Here is a 19,324-nt window from a genome sequence, read left to right on the forward strand (position 1 = left end):
ATGGATAACATTGTTCCCTGAAGTAATAATTTTCAAATACGGCTGCGTACCAGAATCAGCTAGTAACGTTTTCACAAAGAGTTTCACGGGTCTCACCGCACATCTCTACTGAATTTGTGGCGGAGTTTGAGCTTGTCATTCCTGGGAATGTAGAGCTTCATACGGTGTGGATGTGCTGGGCTGCTTTGTCAGCTGCCTTCAGCTGGCACCGAGCACACTTCTCTCCGTGGAGCGGGTGGTGGTTGGGGTTCTCAGTGGCGGCGGCTTTCGGCCTCGAGGGCATGCCTGGCATTGACATACTCTGCCTTTTTGTTTCAGATGTCATCTGGGTGATTCTCAGTGTGGAGGTGGGTGGACTTTTAGGCGTGACGCAGCAGCTGTCATCTTTTGAAACGGAGTTCAACACACAGCCACATCGCAAGGTAGAAGGAAACTTCAACCCGTTTGCCTCTCCCCAAAAGAACCGACAATCAGATGAAAACAACTTAAAAGACCCTGGGGGTTCCGGGTTCGACTCGATCAGCAAAAACACATGGGCTCCTGCTCCTGACCAAACCGAGCAAGATGAGAATAGACTTTCACAGAACTCTGTAAATCTGTCCCCCAGCAGTCACGCAAACAACTTATCAGTAGTGACTTACAGTAAGGTAGGTGCCCTCGGAGAAGAGGAGAAGGGGTAGGTGGTGGGCCTTGGGATCTGTGATACCCCTTCATGGCAAACCTACAATCCTAGAATGTTCTTTAAGACTGCTTAGCTCTCCTGCCAACAGCAACAACACAGAGCCTACCCCTTCTCCCCTCCCCCCTCCCCATCTTCATGTCCTATGGAGATTACTTCATCCACATTTATAATTTACTCCTGTCTCTCTGCTCTGGTTTGGGTGTTGAAAGAACAAAGTTGTTTACCTTTAGCGTTTAAAAAAAGAAAGTCAAAATATCACCAGCCATGCTTCCATCAGAAACGTATGCTAAGCTTAGAGTGACAGCAGCACACCTTTGGGGTTGGTTCCTACTTTGTTGTTTTGGTTTGAGGTGGGGTTTTCGTTTATTTTATTTTTTTCTGAGGAACAAGACAAGTTCAATGATTTCTCCTAAATGTTGGGCTTTCACCGCAGTTGCCTTGTCTGCATGTCTTCTTGCTGTTTTCTCAGTCTGTGTGGCCTCCTCGTCCTCAACCCACAGTGGCCCAGTGATATTTTGACTTTACACGTGTGGGGAATAAGGGAGAGAATTCTTCATTGAGTGAACGAACCATGATTTTAAATATTCTCATTGTTCTGAGACACTCTCCTGGGTGTTCGATTTGTCGATCGGTTTCTCTTTATGCTGTTGGATCACACGGTGTCTGCCACACGCAGCTAAGGTGCTCATGGTTTCTGGCTGGGCTGTGGGTGCGTGAAAGCCCTGGTGCTGAGTGACCACTGTCGCCGGTGGTCTGAGGGGTGGCGTCGGTGCCCTGCCTGCGCTTTCTTCCCTGATCAGTCTGCGGCGTGTTCGGCCAGCATCCCACCCAATAATCGTGTGCCTCTGACGTCCGTCCTTGCTTCGTGTTGGCATTCACCCTCATCGTTTTTAAAATAAAATTGGTGTTTGTTGGAGGACCAAGTTGCCCTGTTGTAAGAATGGTATTTTTCTGACCAGTGTTTTGCATATGGTCTAGATTAGGAGGCAAATGAAGAAAAGAAACCTGGCGATGTGCCCCATCTTTCTCCACATGGTCCAGGAGGAGGGACTTCATTCACTAGTAGTGTCGCAAAGGATTGATTGATTGTCTGATTGGATAGTCATCATAACGGATTCTGTGGAGTCATGTTAGTTCTACAGGATGTAAGAGAAGTAGATTTTGGCAAGGCAGTAAATTGTCTGTTTGAGAAAAGACTTCACATCTTAACCCTTAATCAAAGATTTTCCTCTAAGTCCCTCTTGCTCCAGAGTTTTCTTCCTTAAATGTGGTCCTTCAGAGTATGACTGTTCTGCGTGGTACAGGCTCTAGAATGCCCTGTTAGAACAGTAACTTGAGGCAGTCGGGTTTCACGGGAAGATGAGAGTTGCGGGAAGCACAGCCAGTTGCTCCAATGCTCTTTACAATGGCAACCGCTGGGAGTCGTCACTGTAGTCGTGGAGAAGGCTGCTGTCCCTGGCCCCGGCGCTGCACTCACCTTCCTGAACTGTGAAACTGGGAGCTGTGTTCTCCTCATCTAGGGCTTTCGGGACGGAGGCCTCTCGCCAGCTCTGTTTGCCCTGGCCCAGGGGTGTTTGGGGGTGTGCGCTGTCAGAATGGACTACCTCCCAGTCTGTTGAGGTCCCAGCATACTGCGTTTTGAGGGCTGGGCTGTGGTGAGACTATTGAGAGATTTCTTAAGGTTGATGAACTCGTGGTGTGTTACCAAAATTGTTTTTCGTGAACTCTGTGGGATCATTCAGCAGTAGCACTTGCAAAAACCACAGAGAAAGGTTCTCATGAGAGATGATATCCAAGGAGATTGTTGTCTATAATGCATTGAGAATGTGGCACTAAGATCCCAAGAGAAATTGGAGCCTCCATTTTTTTTCATTTAAGCAGAATCTTATTCAGAAAGCACTTATGTGAGCAACCAGCAAGTTCAGTGAAAGTTTTTCTGGCTTAAGTTGCGTCAGTTCCACCTCTTAGGACTCCTTAGGAAAGGGACGGTGTAAACCGTCATCAGTAAGTGTTTGTTAACACATTTGTGCACTGTTTAGAGCAGTGCGCCTTGTTCCGTAGGAGACGTGAAGAATACAAGAAGTGAGCCTACCAGCTAGCAGCTTTACAGTACAGTCGGGGAGGCGAAACGTGCGTACCGTGCAGTCAAGACAAAGTATGAATCTGGTCAGTAGAAAACAACACGGTCAAAATGTACAATTTGTGTATATGGCTGGGGGCGTTAGAGTTAGAGAAAGCAGAGACAGAGTTGATGGAAAGAGCCTTTTAGAGAATGGACAGATTTGGAAAGACAGGAAGGACGATGGATGGTATGGAGAACAGTTTAGGTGCTGAGGGCAGAGTGACTGAGGCATATGTGGTCTGGTGTGGGTGACAGGCAATGGGAGCTAGCTTCAGCTGGTTGCACTGTGTTCCTTTGAGAACCAGTGGATGAAATCATGGCTTTGAAAAGAATTGGGACTATACTTCATAATTCTAAACATTTGCGTTTGGCTTGAGAATACAGATTTATTTTTAAAGGCAGGCATGATTGCGGTGCTGAGGGGTCTACTTGACAAAATGATGAGATCAAGTATATACCAGAGTTATTTTGTAACTCTTCCTGTGTGCCACGTGTGCTGCCATGTACTTTCCATGTATCGTCTCATTTTTTGGTAAGAAAACAAAAGTTCTGAGGGCTAAGTAACTTGCCCATTATCCCACAGCTAGGCAGAGCTGGGATTCAGATCCAGGTGCCACATTTCTCAAATGTGTTACTTAGGAGGTGAGCCTGGCGTTCCCAGGATCCTCCTGTTGGCCGGAGGCTGTGTGGAGAGAAAGCATTGACTGAGTTGGTGACCAGTATCCTCACGGCATGAAAGAAGCAGAGCTGAAATAAGTAAGATAAGTGGCTCTGATGTAATCTGGGCATTTGGGCATCTTCTCGAAGCGTTCCCCTGTTCATTGGGTCTTTAAAGTAGTGACTTCTTTTCTTGGTTGATAAAAATAAGTTATTTAAATAACTCGGGGAGCATAAACCATGTGGTGTTTGTAATAAATAGCATCCTGTGATTTATGAATGAGTAGAAGGGCCGAAGGGGATCCCTAGGGCTCGAGTTGGGGCAAGTATTTTCAGTTCACTCCGGTGCCATCTTTGTGGGATGGTAGGAGGCCCACCTAATGCCCTACTGTCAGGGATCACTGAGCTGGCAATAGGTTTCATTTACTCTAAAGAAATTCCCTGCCTGCCATTCAGGCTGGGAAAGAACATGATGCTCTTGGAAGCCCATGGCCACAGCTTTAGGAGGCAGGTACAGCTTCCTGCTGCCTCCATAGTTACAGTTTAACTTGCTAAGGTTGGTAGGATGAAATGAAAAGATTGCTTCACGCACCTGCTCTATGAGGGCAGGGTGGATATGTCAACATAATGGCACATCTGTCAGTGCCAGGAACTGGACACCCCTGGAGCCCTTCCCCAGCTGCCCTGGAATAACCATGAGCTTTCTGGGCTCCATGCTTTGTGCTTGGGGGCCAGCTCTGGGTGGGAACGCCTGGCCTAGCTCGTCCCACGGCCTGGAGCGCCATGCTCCTCCCTCCCTGTGTGAAAGCTGTCAGAGGCAGTCGGTGAAGTATATGCTGACCTGCTCTAAGGATTCATAAATCTGACTCCTTGCTTTTGTTAGACATTGGCTGGCCTCATGGTCAGCTGCATTCGGGCTCACCTGTCCCAGGTGAACAGATCAAGTATTGGGGAAGGTTAGGTGCTGTTTTAATGAACCCTTTCTATGTGAGTCGTTCAGGAACATCAGAGGACAAACTGTCGCAGTAGGTAGGTGCTCACTCTGTTGACTCAGGGCCAGTCTTGCCATGAACCCGAGCTCTGTGACTCATCTCTGCAGGTCAGGATAGCGTCTGTTTGGACAGTGTGAAGTAGTGAAAAACAATTTATAGAGGTGTGGGAGGAGAAAAGAAGCCCTGTTAAAATTAGGTACTTCTTCTTACTTACCAGTAATTTTTTTAAAATCTCTAAATGTTTTTTAAGAAGACCCTACAGAGGAATAAGACACCAACCAAATGATCTGATTCAGGACAGCTGGAAATACGAGTGTGGCTGGCAGAACCAAGGGGCTTCACTGCCTTTCTCTGAAAGAGTAATAGTTTACACTGGGGGAGCTGAAAAAAATCCCAAACTTATTTATTTTCTTACTTGGACTATGGCTTTTATTTTGTGTTTGTTCTTACTTAAAAAAAAAGGTTTAGAGCTAGTATACATCATATACTCCTCCTTGAAACTGGATTACTGTCTGAGCCACTGTTATTACTTCCGCCAAGTGCTGGTTCAGGAGAAACTTGTTATTATCTTTGTGGGGCGGTTCATGGAACTCCAGCGTCCACCACTGCTGGGTGCCATCTGCCCTACTGCCCATGTCCCCACCTGCTTCTCTCTCTCCCTCCCTCCCTTCCCTTCCTCCTCTTTCTCCCTCCCTCTCTTTCTCTGACAGCCACCCTTTAGTATGTTTTGGATCTGGAGCTAGAGGAGTCATTCTGTTTTATTACATCAGAAATCAGCTGTCTTCTAACCTGCTGCTATCTGTGTTGACTAAGGCATAGAAGAGTTCTTTCCCCTCTAATTAGGTGAGGGTTTAAAAATCGCAGTAGTGGTTACTAGAGTAGAGGGGGAGGTTTGGAAAAAGCAAGTCGGTTGCTCTATAGGTCCGAGGATGTAATGGCTTGTGGATCTTATTACCTACTGTGAGGTAGCTGACCAGTTTAACATAATAACATGGGGTCGGTTTAGGGTGGCTTAGTGCAATTGGGCCCATCATTTGCCCAGTTCAGAGGGCTGTGAATTTGACCAGAAGGCAGGTGGGGTGGTTGGTGTCCTTAGCTGGGCTAATGGTTATGTGAGGCGGTAGAGGGCAGTGCACCCTTCCCACTGCTGTGAAACTTGAGTCTGTTCTCAGATATAGACCCTCTCCGTGAAAGGTTTAAAGATGGCTGAAAGAGAAGCTGGAAGGAAAACTTGTGTCACTTGATATTTTAGCCAATTCGTGTCTCCTCTAACAAGGGACAGGTAGCAAAAGCATGCTACTTCTAGGCAGAGGCCAGTGAAAATACAATCATCTGAGCTGTAACACTACCATTGATTAAGCGCTTACTGTGTGCCAGGCACTCTGCTGAGGACTTGTTAAATTTCATTTTTAATGTTCAAATTATCAATGTACATAGTTTAAGGAGCCAAATCGTTCCACAAAGCTTTTCACAAAAGAACAGCAGTCACCTCCCTGCCTCCTCCCATTTGTTCCCCAGAGGCGCAGGCTCAGTGTTAGGCATGCATTCCTGCATGCAGTCCACAGGCAGTGCCGTGATACGGTGTGTTACTGTCCCTCCTTTCGGGGTGCTGAGACTGGGGGTGCACAGATTCCATGAGTTGCACAAAGTCATGTAGCTAGAAAGTGCTAAAACCAGGATATGAACAGAAGCAGGTGTTTTTGACTCATGAGGCTGCTTTCTTAACAGTGCATTCCATGGCTTCCCAACTACAAATCGCGTTCCAGTATAGTTACCGGCTGAGCTAACAGTGGTGGGCTTGGCAGCTCTGCTTCCTACAGGATCGGCAACATTTCAGATGTGCAAGCCAATTACTGACCGAATAGTATGTGACTTCTCACTCCTAAACCTCCTCTCCCCATAAGCTACTGCGGACGCTACAGAAACCAGCCCTTATCTTCGCCTCCGGGAAGGGAAAAGAATCCCTAGGACCTCCAGAGTCACGTGGGCTTAGATTTTTGTTGACATTGAAATTTCCATTAACTCTTATGACAGCAATACGTGTACCTCTTGAAGTTACAAAACCTGTCTGTATTCCCTGATGGTTGCCAAAAGATAGTCTCTGGAGTTTTCTTTTTCGAGAACGAATTTAAAATCTCCCTTGAACATACTTAGCATTTTGGAACTAGAACATACTTAGGGGCTCTCTTACTGCCTTTAAATGAGTTTTGTTTCTGGAGAAAGAACATTTTAGGCAACGGGACAGCCAGTCCAAGCCCTGAGGTGGAAGTTGACCAGTTTGTTCGAGGAACAGAGTGGGTGAGGAGAGGAGGGGGAGGAGGGAGATGGAGTCAGGATGGAAACCCCATCACGGAGGGCTTCGTGGGCCCTCGTGAAGCTTTGGGCTTTTGCTCTGAGGGACACAGGAACCATCAAAGGGTTTAACAGAGGGGTGGTGTGGTCTGTCTTCGGGTGATAAAGGATCCCTCTGCTCTCGTGTAGGGGATACAGGGCAAGCCAGGCGCAGAGGACCAACGGGGAAGTGGACGCAACGGTCCGGGGCGGGGGAGAGAGAGTGGTTTGGACGGGAGTGGTGGCAGGGAGGTGGGTGAAGTGGTCCAAGTTTGGGTCTAGTTTGTGGCTAGAGCTACGGGATTTGCAAGGAGGTTGGAAGGGGGACGTAAGCGAGAGTAAAGGATGACACCAAGGTTTTTGGCCTGAACAACTAACAGGATGGAATTACCATCTGTGGAGAAGGGAAAGGCTGTGAGAGGTGAGCAGTGATTGGTAGTTCCATTTGGGGCGCAGCGGAGAGTTCCGTAGACATCTGAAGCGAGGTGTCAAGTGGGTTCTTGTATGTCTAAGTTGGTTGCAGCGCTTAGGAGAGAGGTCTGTGTAGAGATCTAAATTTGGGAGTCCTGTTATCTGGATGGTACCTAATGCTATGAGACTGGCTGCAGTCTACAAGTGATGAGTGCAGGGCAGGCTTTCTCAGCCACGGATAACAATACTGACATTTTAGGCCAGATGAGTCTGGGGGCGGGGGGTTCGTACATGTTGTGAAATGTTTAGCAGCTTCCCTGGCCTCTATGGGCTGGATGCCAGTAGTACGTCCTCAACCCGGAGCATAACAATTGAAAACGGCTTCAGTCATTGCCGATGTTGCCCTACCCGCGAGCCACGGGCAGAAATAGAGGAGAGGTCCAAGGACTGCGCTTAAAACCATGTCTAACGTGAGCAAATGACTTCATGTTACCCAGAGCACCTTTACTGCATTTATTCTTCATTCACAATACTCTTGGGAGTTGTGTAGTGACGCTCGTCATTTCACAAAGTAATCAGGGTGCCATAAGTGATCTGCTCACATTCTCCCGGCCAACGGGGGGTGGGCCCTCCGCTGGAGCCCAGGGGCCCTGTGAGTCTTAATATTCTTCTAGACCGACCGGACTGTGATGGGGTTTGCTGGCAGACGCGACGTTTGCTGGCTGTTCCCTGCAGGTAGTTTATACGCTGAGATCTCCTACAAAAGACTGTGGCGAAGGAGGAAGCAAGGCAGGAGACTGAGGAGCCTGTGTGCTGCGCCCCTCCCCCCGTTTGCTGGCAGATGAGCACATTCTGTAACAAGGGCTTTGCCAGGAGACTCTGGTTTAATGATATAAAGATGAACCTCTTTTGAAAACCCGGAGCAGCCAGTAAAGTCCTCCCAGCCCTGCTGGTGTTTGCGTTGGCATGGGTCATGTGTGCATTCAAAAAATAAATGGAGCAAACATTGTGAGCCTCAGAAAATGTCTTTTGTTGTCTGTAACATTACAGTCGGACTGAGAATAAAAAGTATCTCCAGGAACTCTCCTTTTTCCCTCAACAGCTTCAAAGCTGTTCAGCTCCATTTTATTTGTTTTGGGGTTCCGAGCATTGTTTTACACTGATCTGATGCTGGGCAGTCTTACAGCTGAAACTGAGCTGGTGTTCCCAAGATGGCCGGGATGTTTCATTGTCGTTGTAAGGATGCATTCTCTTCCCTATACTCTGAATTTAGCATTTTAATTTCTGATGAAAGTCCTCAAAATAGGACTAACTACAGGCTAGACAGATAAGTGTAATTCACAAGCGTGAGAGAGAATTCGTCTCCTGGTGTAGCTGCTCAGGGTTCAGATGCGTCTGCTGTAACTATTCGGGCAGAACCCGGTGCAGAACGGAAGCCTATGTATGAGCTGCTGCACCTCACCTCACGGGGAAAAGGTGCGCTTCCTTAGCGCTCAGCTGAAAGTGAGACCCTTTCCAAAGCTGGGCACGTTCACCTGCAAAGAAAGAGGCTCTTCGGCTTTTTGCTGTGATTTCACTGCCGAAGGGTCAGTTCAAACTGCTTTCCACAGAGATAACTTGGATACTATTCAGTTAATTCGGCCTCCTCGGTGCTCAGCCTGTGCCAATCCTTATCTTCAAAGAATTTGCTGTCTGACTACACACATGTGACTGGCTGACAGGAAAGAAGGAGAGCAGTAAAGATGGGGTACACAGAGTGCCATTAGGCTCATAGGAGTTTGGAGGCAGGAGAAAGCAGTGAGGTTTCGGAGTTGCCATAAAAATGATGGTGGACAAGGATTCGGACTAAATTGGAGGGAAGAGGAACCGCATGCAGGAAGGCCCAGAGGCAACCACAGGCAAGGTGTGTTCACGGGACACTGGCCAGCATCACCGGTGACAGAGATGTGCTTAGGGAGGGTGGGGCGAGTTTGGGAGGGAGGCCTTTGAAAGCCAAGCAGAGGAGGCTTCACTTTTAATGGGAAAGGAAACAGAGCCAGCAGTGCTTCTGAGCCAGGAGTGGCAGCGTGAAATCAAGTGTGGCTGAATGGGACCCCCAAAGAGAGACGATTTATTTATTCTCCTCCCTCAGCCAGCCAGCTGTTGGGGGCGGGGGAGGGAGAGCAGGGCTGATGCTGTGAATTAATTGTAAGAGATGCGGGAAGACGATGCTGTGTGAGGAAAGGGTAGTTGACAGAAGGTGACAGGAGCCCGAATGGAAGTTCGGAGAGGAAACGGGACCAGCAGCCTCACCGTGGGCCTCGGGCGGCAGGACGGCACCAGTGGCCACGTGGCTGGGAACTTGGATAAGCTCCTCTCTTTTGGGGTGTCCTTCCCAGTGAGACTCTTGCCAGTTCTTTCTTCCTTGTTAGGAGTCTCCTCTACTGCAGGACATGTCACGAGAGCTCTGCCTGCCAGCGTCCCACCTGGATTCTCGCACACTTGCTGTTACGTGAGATCTCTGGGGCTGGACTTCCAGGCAGCAAATAGCTTTTTCTGAAGTCTTTCCTGAGAGGGGAAGCCAGACTCAGCCAGGGTCCTCCTCGTCCTCTAGAGCTTTAAATAACGTGTCCTCATTCACAGTTACATCGCATGAGGGTCAGAACACCAGAGTTAAAGCTTCTGCCGGAGGGGCCTCCTGCCGACAGGAGAGCTGCACCAGTAGCCGCCTCCGAGGCTGTCGGCCCGTCGAGGGGCCCGGTTTGAGCATTTCTGAGGGCGGCCTCATTGCCCTGCTGGGTCCTACAGGACAGAGTTCATTGTATTTCTAATTAATGAGAGACTGGCGCGCTTTATCGGGGCCCAAGCTCGGTCAGTGTCGGGCCCCTGCCAGGCGAGCCAGGCCACCTCACATGGTGTTTGCAGTACAGGATCAGGACAGAACTTAGCACTAAGCCCTGTATTCTTCTGTGTTTGTGTTCAGTACACAGAAGTAATACAAAGGGGGCAGCAGGCAGGCGGAGCACTGACACTGGCCCAGGAAATGGGGGGGGGGGGGGTTATCTGGAGCTGTCATCAGTATGCACACACCAGAGCGTGTTACCTCACCGCCGCGCCAACGCTCCTGTCTTTCTGTTAACCTGTGGGAAGCTTTTTATTTATTTAAATCAAATTACAGATAAAAGCAAAATAAAGACAAGTATGTGAAAGTTTCATGTTATGGTGCTTTTTCTAAACAACAGGCTTTCATAAAGAAAAAGGGGGGAAAAAAGAAAGAAAAGAGCAACCGAGAAAGCCCCGTAAGATTCCCTTGTTTCGTAAGGAATTTCAGCCTTATTTTGTTTCCCCGCTAGAAGGTTAAAAACAGAGTTGGCTCACTAGTGCAAAGTATTTCACAGTCCATTCATTCATTTTACTGATGTTTGAGTCCTGTGTGCAAGGCACAAATAATCGGCAGGAACAGCTTCTACCCTCGTAAGCACTGCACTTCCCACCATTGAAGATTGATGAAGAAACTTGAAGAAAAATTGCAGCTGAAACAGAACTAGTTTCCTGTTTTTAGTACTTGGCTTACAGTTAGTGTTTTCTTCGACAATATTTTAGTACTCCTTTTTGGAAAAGTTATTTTGATTCCGTGTAATTTTCGGAAGAACTGGAAGATACTGTAGGTACACACACAAGATCTGTGAGAACCAAATCGCGGCTGAGAGTGACTGCTGTTCCACAGGCGCAGCTACAGATTCCTGAAAACCAATCCCACAGGTGGTGGGTGTTTGTTTGTTTGTTTGAAGGTTTGCTTTGAGAGCAGGATCATGAGTATATGAGTACTGGATCTTAAATTGTCCTGTCAGGCGATTGTGATGAATGAGGCTGCGCTTTTCTTTTATGTCTAGAAATGTTCTCTTTTAAAAATATTGTAGAAAATTCGCCAAATGATGGCTTGCAGTAGTTACTGCATCGTGGAAGTGCAGTTCAGGACCTGAGCCAATCGCTGTAATCTTTCACTCTGTCTGAGGCCGCAGCGTCTTCCCAGACACCAGCAGGCAGGGAAGCCCTCCGTCTTAGCTGGTGAGGATGGAGCCCAGGGGCTCAGGTCCCAGGGCTCAGACCAGCCACGACGGCTGTTCAGTGGCAAACAGGCAACAGCTCAGCACCTGCAGGTCGTCTCTCCTTCACCAGGAATGTTTTCTTGTCCCTAGCAGATGGCATGCTGCTCCGAGAAATAAATGTAGCCTTTGAATTTCTGTGGAGGTTGGGGAGGCCCTGGGGAACTGGCCTTCAGACCTAGAGTCAGATGAAGGAATTCTTTTCTGGGTTTGATTATTCATCCCCTCTATTCACTCGGATACATCCAGCCTTGCTGCTGGGATGTGGTGACAAGTGATTGCTCATAGAGAGAAGGGTGACCTGCATCAGACTCACTGAGTTTTGTAATCTGCTGTGACCTCAGGTTTGCTTGAGGTAGAGTTTAATTTGGGGCTCTGGGGTAGCACCCGATGCAGCTGTACGTTGGTCTGTTTCCCTACGTAGTGGTGGTACCGCTGTTACAGAGAGATGCCAGTGATGCCAGCTTAGTTAAAATAGTTGGCATTTGCTTTTCCTACAGATAAAAAGTTGGAAGAATTGCTAGGCCCCAGGAGAGAGTGAACATTGTCTGTATTGCCAAACCCTACGTTTAAACTGGGATCGGAGACATTAGCCACCAGAACCTGTTACACCGGCTGCGGGAACTCCAGTAGAACCGGAAATGTGGATGGGTCTCCTTTTCGAATCTACCTCCATCCCACTGTTAAGAATGGCACTTCCCGCTTGGCCTCCTGCCGTCGGCCGCCCTGGACAAGCTGTTCTTGGAATCTCCACAGGCTTTTCCTTAATAATTCGTGTTGCGTTGCCTGTGTTCTGTGATCCAGTTGTGACACCTCCGGTCCTGCATGTGGGGAGTCTAGATGATAGAGTGGTTTCAAAATAGAGTTGGCTTTCTCTCCCTTTCTTGAGGGGATGGCAGTTAATTTGGATGGAAGGAAAGTAGAGCTCATTCTCAAGCCCCTCTCTGCACCAGTTAAACATCAACAACGACAATATGCCATTTTCTGGGTAAAAGGGACTTAGGTAACATTTTTCCTCCCAAGAGGCACAGACCTCAGTCAGGACAGTGAGGATGAGTGGTCACTCTGTAATCTAAGCTAGTTAAGTACCACACTGAGTGGTGTAAGGGCTGGGCTCTCACGTGGCAACCGGGAAATGCACGCGCGTCTTCATTCCTCTCTCTGCCAGTTGCATAGGACCTGTTTTATTCATCTGTCAATGGGGATGTGCAACTGCCGCTTAGCACAGTCGTGAACGCTCTTCTCCACGCTTCCCAGACAAGTCACAAGGCCGCTGCTCGCTTTATTGAACCCCATGTGAAGTGTGTGGAGCTTTCGTCTGGAAAGCAGTGAAATCTAGGCTAACGGGGGAAATACTTCATAGAAAACAATTGCTGTTTGTTTGAGGGTTTTCTTTTCTCTGTGCATTTCTTCCTGTACAGAGAGACCTTTGAGTATTGTATTAGTCTTAGATCTTACGGGAATCTACGCCGTTATTGCTTTCCTTGGATTGTTCCAGGTGAATGAATGTTGTTGGGAAGTGCTGAGAGCAGCTTGTGTTAAGCTTCTTTCCTTTCCACCTGTGGTGTGTGTGACCCTCTGACTAAGGCCCTGCAGAATGGAGTCTGCCAGCCCTTTGCGACCCCACCCGCACTGGGTTGAGCAGGAGGGTGCCATGGCTGCTGAGATGGTTACCGTCTCAGCTTGCCTGCTGGGGGCGTGATGGGCTTGGGCGCTGGCAGATGTGTGGCATTTGGGCATTTTAAACACTACTGCTCTGCTTGCCAGCTCTGTACCCTTGATCAGGTGACCTCGCCGTTCTGAGCGTGGAGACCATGCTTGCCTCCGTGGGTCTTTGTGAGAACTGAAGAAACCTGTTACGGTGCTGGGACAGCCCCTGCACTCTGTGGGTGCTCCGTCAGTGTCGGCCTGTCCGCCCCCACATTCACCTTCCTAGGCGCTTTAGTTCAGTGATACCACCAAGCAGCTCTCCAGCTGGTCTTTTGTGGCTTTACATAGGGGGTGGGGGGCGGGGGGGGGGAAGCAAGAGCAATTTCAGTGCTTTTCACTGAAAAACATGGAAACTTGAATCTCGTGTTCCTTGTTTTGGCAGTTTGACCTCTGGCCTAAGCATGACCAAAGGGCATTCTTTCTTGAAATACTGTTTTTCATCCTCCTGAGCCAGGGTATTTTGTGTTGACTCCTAGAGCCTTAAATCTGGAAAGATGTAAGGAGGAGCCTTGAGAGCCTGTGAGGGGGTGAGTGGATGCAAAGCAGGGGCAGAACCCAGGTCCCCTCCTCGTTCTCCACAACGCCTGTCCCACTGCACGGGAAGCTGAGGGCTGTACATCTCCAGGAGAGCCTGGCCCCTCCTTGACCCAGGAGGCTGAGGCCAGATGGATGGTATGAGCCAGCCACTTGTCCTCAGGCCTAAGCAGCTGTTTAAAAACTTGGTTTTGGAAGGACTGATATTCCTGGGCCTCAGAGGGTTCTGACACTCCCGATAATAGTCTAAGAAATGCCTGTTCTTTCAGCTGTTAATGTAGCAATACTTTGGGTACCAGCTAAGGGCCAGGCAACATGCCAGATGCTAGGGAGATGGCAGCAAACAGTCATACTGAAAAGGGCTTCTGATCACTGGCAACCCTGCAACCGAGCACTTTTCTTTCTTTTCAACGAAATGTGTCATTTTTTAAAGACAGTCAAATATTGACTGCCCAGATCCCGTGAAGCTAATGGAAAATGTCATCTCAGCCATTCCTGTGCCGCCTCTTGTCAAACATCAGGAAACCCCTCTCAGGTCATTTGTTGTGGTTACAGCTGAGGTGCCTGCTCTCTGCGCCCTAGGGGGCAGTTTAGGGTGTGGACTCTAGGGAGGCTGGTTACTAGTTACCTTGGCCTTGATGGGGTCTTCCCACGGAGCGTTCTCCAGGAGCCGCGTGGCAGTGGGGGGGGCACGGGCCACCTCCACCGAGTCCATGCAGCTGCTTTCCGTGGCTGCTCCTCGTGGAGTCTCATTCTTCCCTCATGAAGGGAACAGTGAGACTACGGTGCTTTTGCCACCCAGCCAAGCGCAGAGAAAATGCCTTGGGAATTTGGAATATAGCTTATCTTCACGTGGCAAGGGAGAGGCCATGTGGGGAGAACAGAGACCAAACTTGAGTTTGAATCTGGGCTCTGCCTTTTACTACCCTTGTGACTTTGAAAGAGTCTCAGGCTCTGAGGTCAGATGGCTGTAATTCTCCCCTGGCTGTTGGGATGAGGATGGAAGCTGGAAGCCTGTACACAAAGTTCCTAGTACGTGCCTGGTACCTAGGTGCCCAGTAGGTGGTCACGTTTCTGCTGCAGTGCTTGTGTTATTGACGTAAGTGTCATTAATAAGCAGTAACCTGCATCTTGGAGGTGAAGATGCAGGAAATGGGGTACAAGCGTCTTTAGCAGAGAGTCTGAGACATGTTGTCAAGAAGGAAAGAAGGCTTTGTGACCTAGGGAGAGGACAGTTGGCACCCATTGATGTGCAGGTGGAAAGATGAGAAGACTCTCCCCCTCCTCTCTCTGGGTGGGGTGGTGGAGTGAGAACACTTCGAGACTTGAAATGTGCTGCTGTTTGGCCTCTGAGGCGTTGTGTGGCGAGGACAGCCCTCAAGCCTTGTCTGCGCCCTCCGGCGTCCTTGGGGCTCCCTGGGAACCACAGGTGCTTTTACTTGGCTTTGGTTGTTAAGTTGTGCTTGCCGTGTGTCTACCCTCACTGACTGTGTTCACTCTCTTCCAGGGGCTCCACGGGCCTTACCCCTTCGGCCAGTCTTAAACGGGTGTCAGCAAGAAGAAACTTACAAAAGACAGAAGGCCTGACCTTGGGGGGGGCAGGGGGTTCCTCTGGATTGCAGAGCACACCGCGTGGACCCCTGGCTCTGACCCAGCCCATCCCGGAAGAAGAGGAAGCAGCAGAACAGACTAGTTTTGAGTAAACTCAGTATGCATGTGTGAATGCCGACTCGCTGGAATGGTGTGGGGCTCCAAGAAGAAACCCACGCAGCCGCCGCGGGCTCTGTCTAGTAGGCGTCAGGCTGACAAGTCATAGGTCACTCGGGAAGGGAAAAACAGTTTAAAATGGGGGAAAAAAGCCATCTTTTTCAACAAAACTTATTTTGCCTGCAGACAGGTTGTAGTTTTGAGCACATGTTAATTTTTTTCTCTTTCCCCACTTTTATTTTTTTAGATAAGGGATAGCGTACTCTGTAGAATAGCTGCTTGCTCTGGAAGCGATTCAGGTGAAAGCTGGCGCGGCGTGTGTGGGGATTCTGCGGGTCAGTGCCACCGGGGGCCTGCCATGCCACGTGACTCCGCGAGTCTTTGACCCCGTTTGTTTTCAGTGGCATCAGCCAATGAATTATCTACCACCCTTTTCCTCCTCCCTTCTCTTTAATCTCTGTTGATTTACACCTTTAACATTTGTATTCGTCACCCCTGTGGCTTGTTACCATCAGAACCTCTCTGAAGACCAAACTTCCCTGTGTGGCCCGCAGAGGAAGCCTTGAGGACAGGTCTCGGGTGACGTGGGCGTTTCGGAGCCCGAGAGGTGTCCTTCCGCACGCACTTGTAACAATTCAAATTGCTTTTCTTCCATGTTTCTCTTGTCAGAAAGGCCGTCATGCTTACTGCTCTTTTGGCTTCTTTATGCACAGTGGCTCCCTGTTCACTCTGGGAGCAGTGGCTCGTGCTGCGTGTATGCATGTGCCACGTGCACACACACACGGGTGCTGGTGCAGCTCACCAGCGAGTGTGCAGCCGGAAGTGTGAAGGCGTCCATGCTTCCTTGTGTTTCCTCTCAATTGTCTTGTGTGGTGTTTTCACAGCCCGTTAGTGGAGGCTGAGCTGTCGGAGTATGAAAAGACAGCCAGAAATGGGGAATTTGCCGTGGGAAGGGCTGCAGTTACTGACTGATCGTGGAGACCACAGTTTGATGGAAATGAGAGAACCCCTGCCTTGAGCAGGACGCCTGGTTATTGGGGGGCAGGGGGCGAGGGGCAGCCCAGCCAGAGCAGAGGCGCGTTGGCTGGCTGGCTGCTGTCTTCGGCAGGTGGCCCCAGGGGCAGCCTGTGGACTCCTAGCAGGCTGAGGCGTGGGTACCTCCATGGGAAGCTTGAACCAGGCTAGAACAGCTGTCTGCCAAAGATACAAGAATATGCAAAGTCCCTCTTCTCTTCTCACCCCCTCTTTCCCTCGAGTCTTGGTTGATTTGACAGGTCTTGGTTGATTTGACAGCCGGGGATATGGATCTAGATTGCCTGCCTGTTGCCACCCCCCTCCCACCCCAGGGGTGTGAGACCAGGTGAGGAGTGGCTGCGTGGGGTCCTAGAGCCTGGGTGTGGGTGAGGGTCTGCCTGCCGTCTGTCTCTGTCTGGGTGTCTGAGTTCCAAAAATGTGTGTTGTTTGTTCCTCCTCATCCTCTTCTGAGACTGTTTGTTTTTAAAGCTTGATTGTGGGAGAAAAGCTTGTATGAAATGACCCTTTGCCTCCTCCCCTCCCCCCAAATAAAACGGGGAATAAATTTTGGTCCACTGGAGAAGCTCTGGGGGACAGTGGAGCTGGCCTGCTGAGGACGGTAGTGCGTCTAGGTCTGGGGCTGGACTAGGGCTCACACTGGAGCACCCTCTTCTATGCACACGAAGAGTGTCCCATTCCTGAGCAGAGCCGACTGGACTCCCTGTTGGGTGCCCCAGCCACCACCCAAGCCAGGAGCTCACGATGGCTTTTTGTCTGAGGGCCCTGTTAGGCCCAGGCTGCCGCTCCTGTTGGTGCCAACCTCCTGGGACACCAGCACCTGGAGCCCTCCGTGCCCAGCATTCTCCTGGCCTGGTAGCCCTCAGAGCAGCACATCTCCACCTGCCACTGGCAGGATCGTGGGAGGCTTCCAGCCCCTGGTTTCCTGGCTTCCTCATCTTCCCTACGCTCCGGGCCCCTTCCCTCTTTCCCAGGAGGGGCTTCCTGCCGCCATTCCTGCCGGAGGCGTCCTGCTCCTCTTGCTTGTGGGCAGCCTGGCCCGTCAAAGTAACTGTCCCACGCACGTTGGCTTCCTCCCAAGCACAAACCATGTCCATACACGTCCTTGGAGAGGTGAGCTCCTTGCAGAGGCCAGGGAGTAGGGGCCGGGGTCCACGGCTCCCCACGCCCAGGGGCCTGTCAGCCCATTCGTTTGGTCTCTGACGTGCTTGGAGCCCTCTCACCTGCTGGTGGGGTGCCCGAGGCCACCCTCAGCCCCAGGAGCTTCTGCTGTTCCTCGCCACACGGCAGGCTGTCTCTGGCAGGACCAGCAGTGTCGTACCCCTGAGGTCAGGCAGGCGCCCTCCTTAGGGGCCTGAGTGCTGGGTAGGAGGCAGAGGCTCCGCCTGGGAAGAGCCTCTCTGTGTGCACGGAGTGAGGTGTGTGTGGGTGTGTGTGCACGCGTGCATGCCTTCTTTTTCTTTTCGTCATGGGGACAGTTGAATTTGGGGCATTTTTCTACAAGAAACAGCCTTCTCTCCCTCAGTAAGGACTGGCTATATGTGAAGTCCAGCAAAGGCACTTCCAACCTGGAAAGAACTTCCCCAGGACAGCTGGTGTGGCCTGAGGGTGGCCGGGGTCGGAAGTGGGTGTGAGAACAAACAGCTCCCCAAATTCAGTCAGCCCCAGCAGGAGAGGATGATGGGGTTGCCAGGGCTCAGGAAAGCAAGCGGATCCCCACTGCACCCTGCCCTGCCTGTCCTTGTTTCCCTGGGTGAGTGCTGGGCTGCAGTGGCTGCCCCTCCACCTGACCAGTGGTGTGTGAGCAAGCTGGTGGGTGATTGTGGGGGCGCCTCGTGGTGCCTGGGAGGAGATGAAGATGAGGAGGTTTTTCCTTACTGTATAAATGAATATTTGTATGATTAAATTAACACACACACACAAAAACCTTCGCACGTGTGTCGGTGAGTTTTCTTGCGCCCTCAACCCCCTGTGTGTCTGCTTGGCCCCTCAGGTGGCGCCCTCATGTGCACTGTTTGGTTTCTGTGTCGCTTCCATTTGCAGATGGGAACTCAGTCCTGGGGGTGTAATTAGGTCTGCTGCCCTCCCTGGCTCCTACTGACCAGAGAGGTGAGGAAGCTGCTTCCAGTGCCCGCAGGTCCCCAGGGTCCCTGCATCTGTTGGCACTGCCCTGTCCCGGCCCAGAAGAAGTTACTGTTGAGGAACCATCCAGCACCGTTGGGGCGTTTACTGGGGCCAGTGCGCAGTACAGGAGGCGTACGTAGTATCGTGGGCATTTCCTGCTGGGAAAGCAGGCGAGGCTGAGTTCCGGGGGAGCCCTTCTCAGTCCCATGTGGGCCCCGGCACCCTGGAATTAGGAGAGGGTTTCCCATGGGTGCGTATAGTTCCTGGGTGCTCTAGGCCCCCTTCTGGCATAGTAGGGATTAGGTAAGTGTCGGGGGCTGGTCTGGGATCCTCAGAGTCAGGAAGAAACCACTCTCCAGGCAACTGGCAAACACGCTTGGAGCCCACCACAGTACTTACGTGACACAGGCCTGAGACCTTGGCCAAGAGGCGGGCTACACAGTGGTCATCACAGAGCATGAAGGAAACTTAATCGACAAATACGACAGCCAGTGGTGGGGTCACTGGATCCAGTCCTGCACGTCTGGAGCTCTTAAGAGCTCAGAACTCGTTTGTCCTGCCATGTCCTCACCCCTCTGCGTTGGCAGGAAGGTGACATCAGAGGGGAGGCAGCTGCTTGGGGCTTGCAGGCGTGGACCTGTGCCCTCACCTTGTAGACGCTGGCATTGTTTTCGCTTAAAGTGCAGATCCCCAGACTGGTCTTCACCCTGGCTGGCAGAGCCGTGTGTTCTAAGTGGTGGTGGACCTGGCTGTGAGCCGTGTATCTAGGGGGTGGGAAGTGGGGGTGGGGGATCCCCTGGCCATCTCCCTCCCTGTAGCCGACTCAGTGAGGGGACCTGTGGCCACAGATTGCATGAGACAAGTGGACGCACCAGAAGACTGGTACCTGCCCCAAGGGCCTGAATGCAAGACTCCTTTTTCTGTGTATAGCCTGATA

At 50.6% G+C, this 19,324-nt stretch overlaps 1 protein-coding gene across 2 annotated transcripts in view; it reads left to right on the top strand.

Annotated features, from left to right (window-relative positions):
* Positions 1-18,193, top strand: part of ILRUN (inflammation and lipid regulator with UBA-like and NBR1-like domains) — an 86,462-nt gene extending 68,269 nt beyond the window's left edge. The window contains exons 4-5 of one of the 2 annotated variants that reach the window (XM_081044656.1): positions 319-422; positions 15,032-18,193. In XM_081044656.1, coding sequence (XP_080900782.1) covers positions 319-422; positions 15,032-15,067 — 140 coding nt within the window. In that variant the 3' untranslated portion in view covers positions 15,068-18,193. Of the gene's footprint in view, positions 1-318; positions 648-15,031 lie in introns of both variants that reach the window. The other variant, XM_081044655.1, reaches the window with a different exon arrangement.
* The last annotated feature ends 1,131 nt before the right edge of the window (positions 18,194-19,324 follow it).

The sequence above is a fragment of the Rhinolophus hipposideros genome (genome assembly GCF_964194185.1).
Source record: "Rhinolophus hipposideros genome assembly, chromosome: 3".
Classification (NCBI taxonomy): Eukaryota; Metazoa; Chordata; class Mammalia; order Chiroptera; family Rhinolophidae; genus Rhinolophus; species Rhinolophus hipposideros.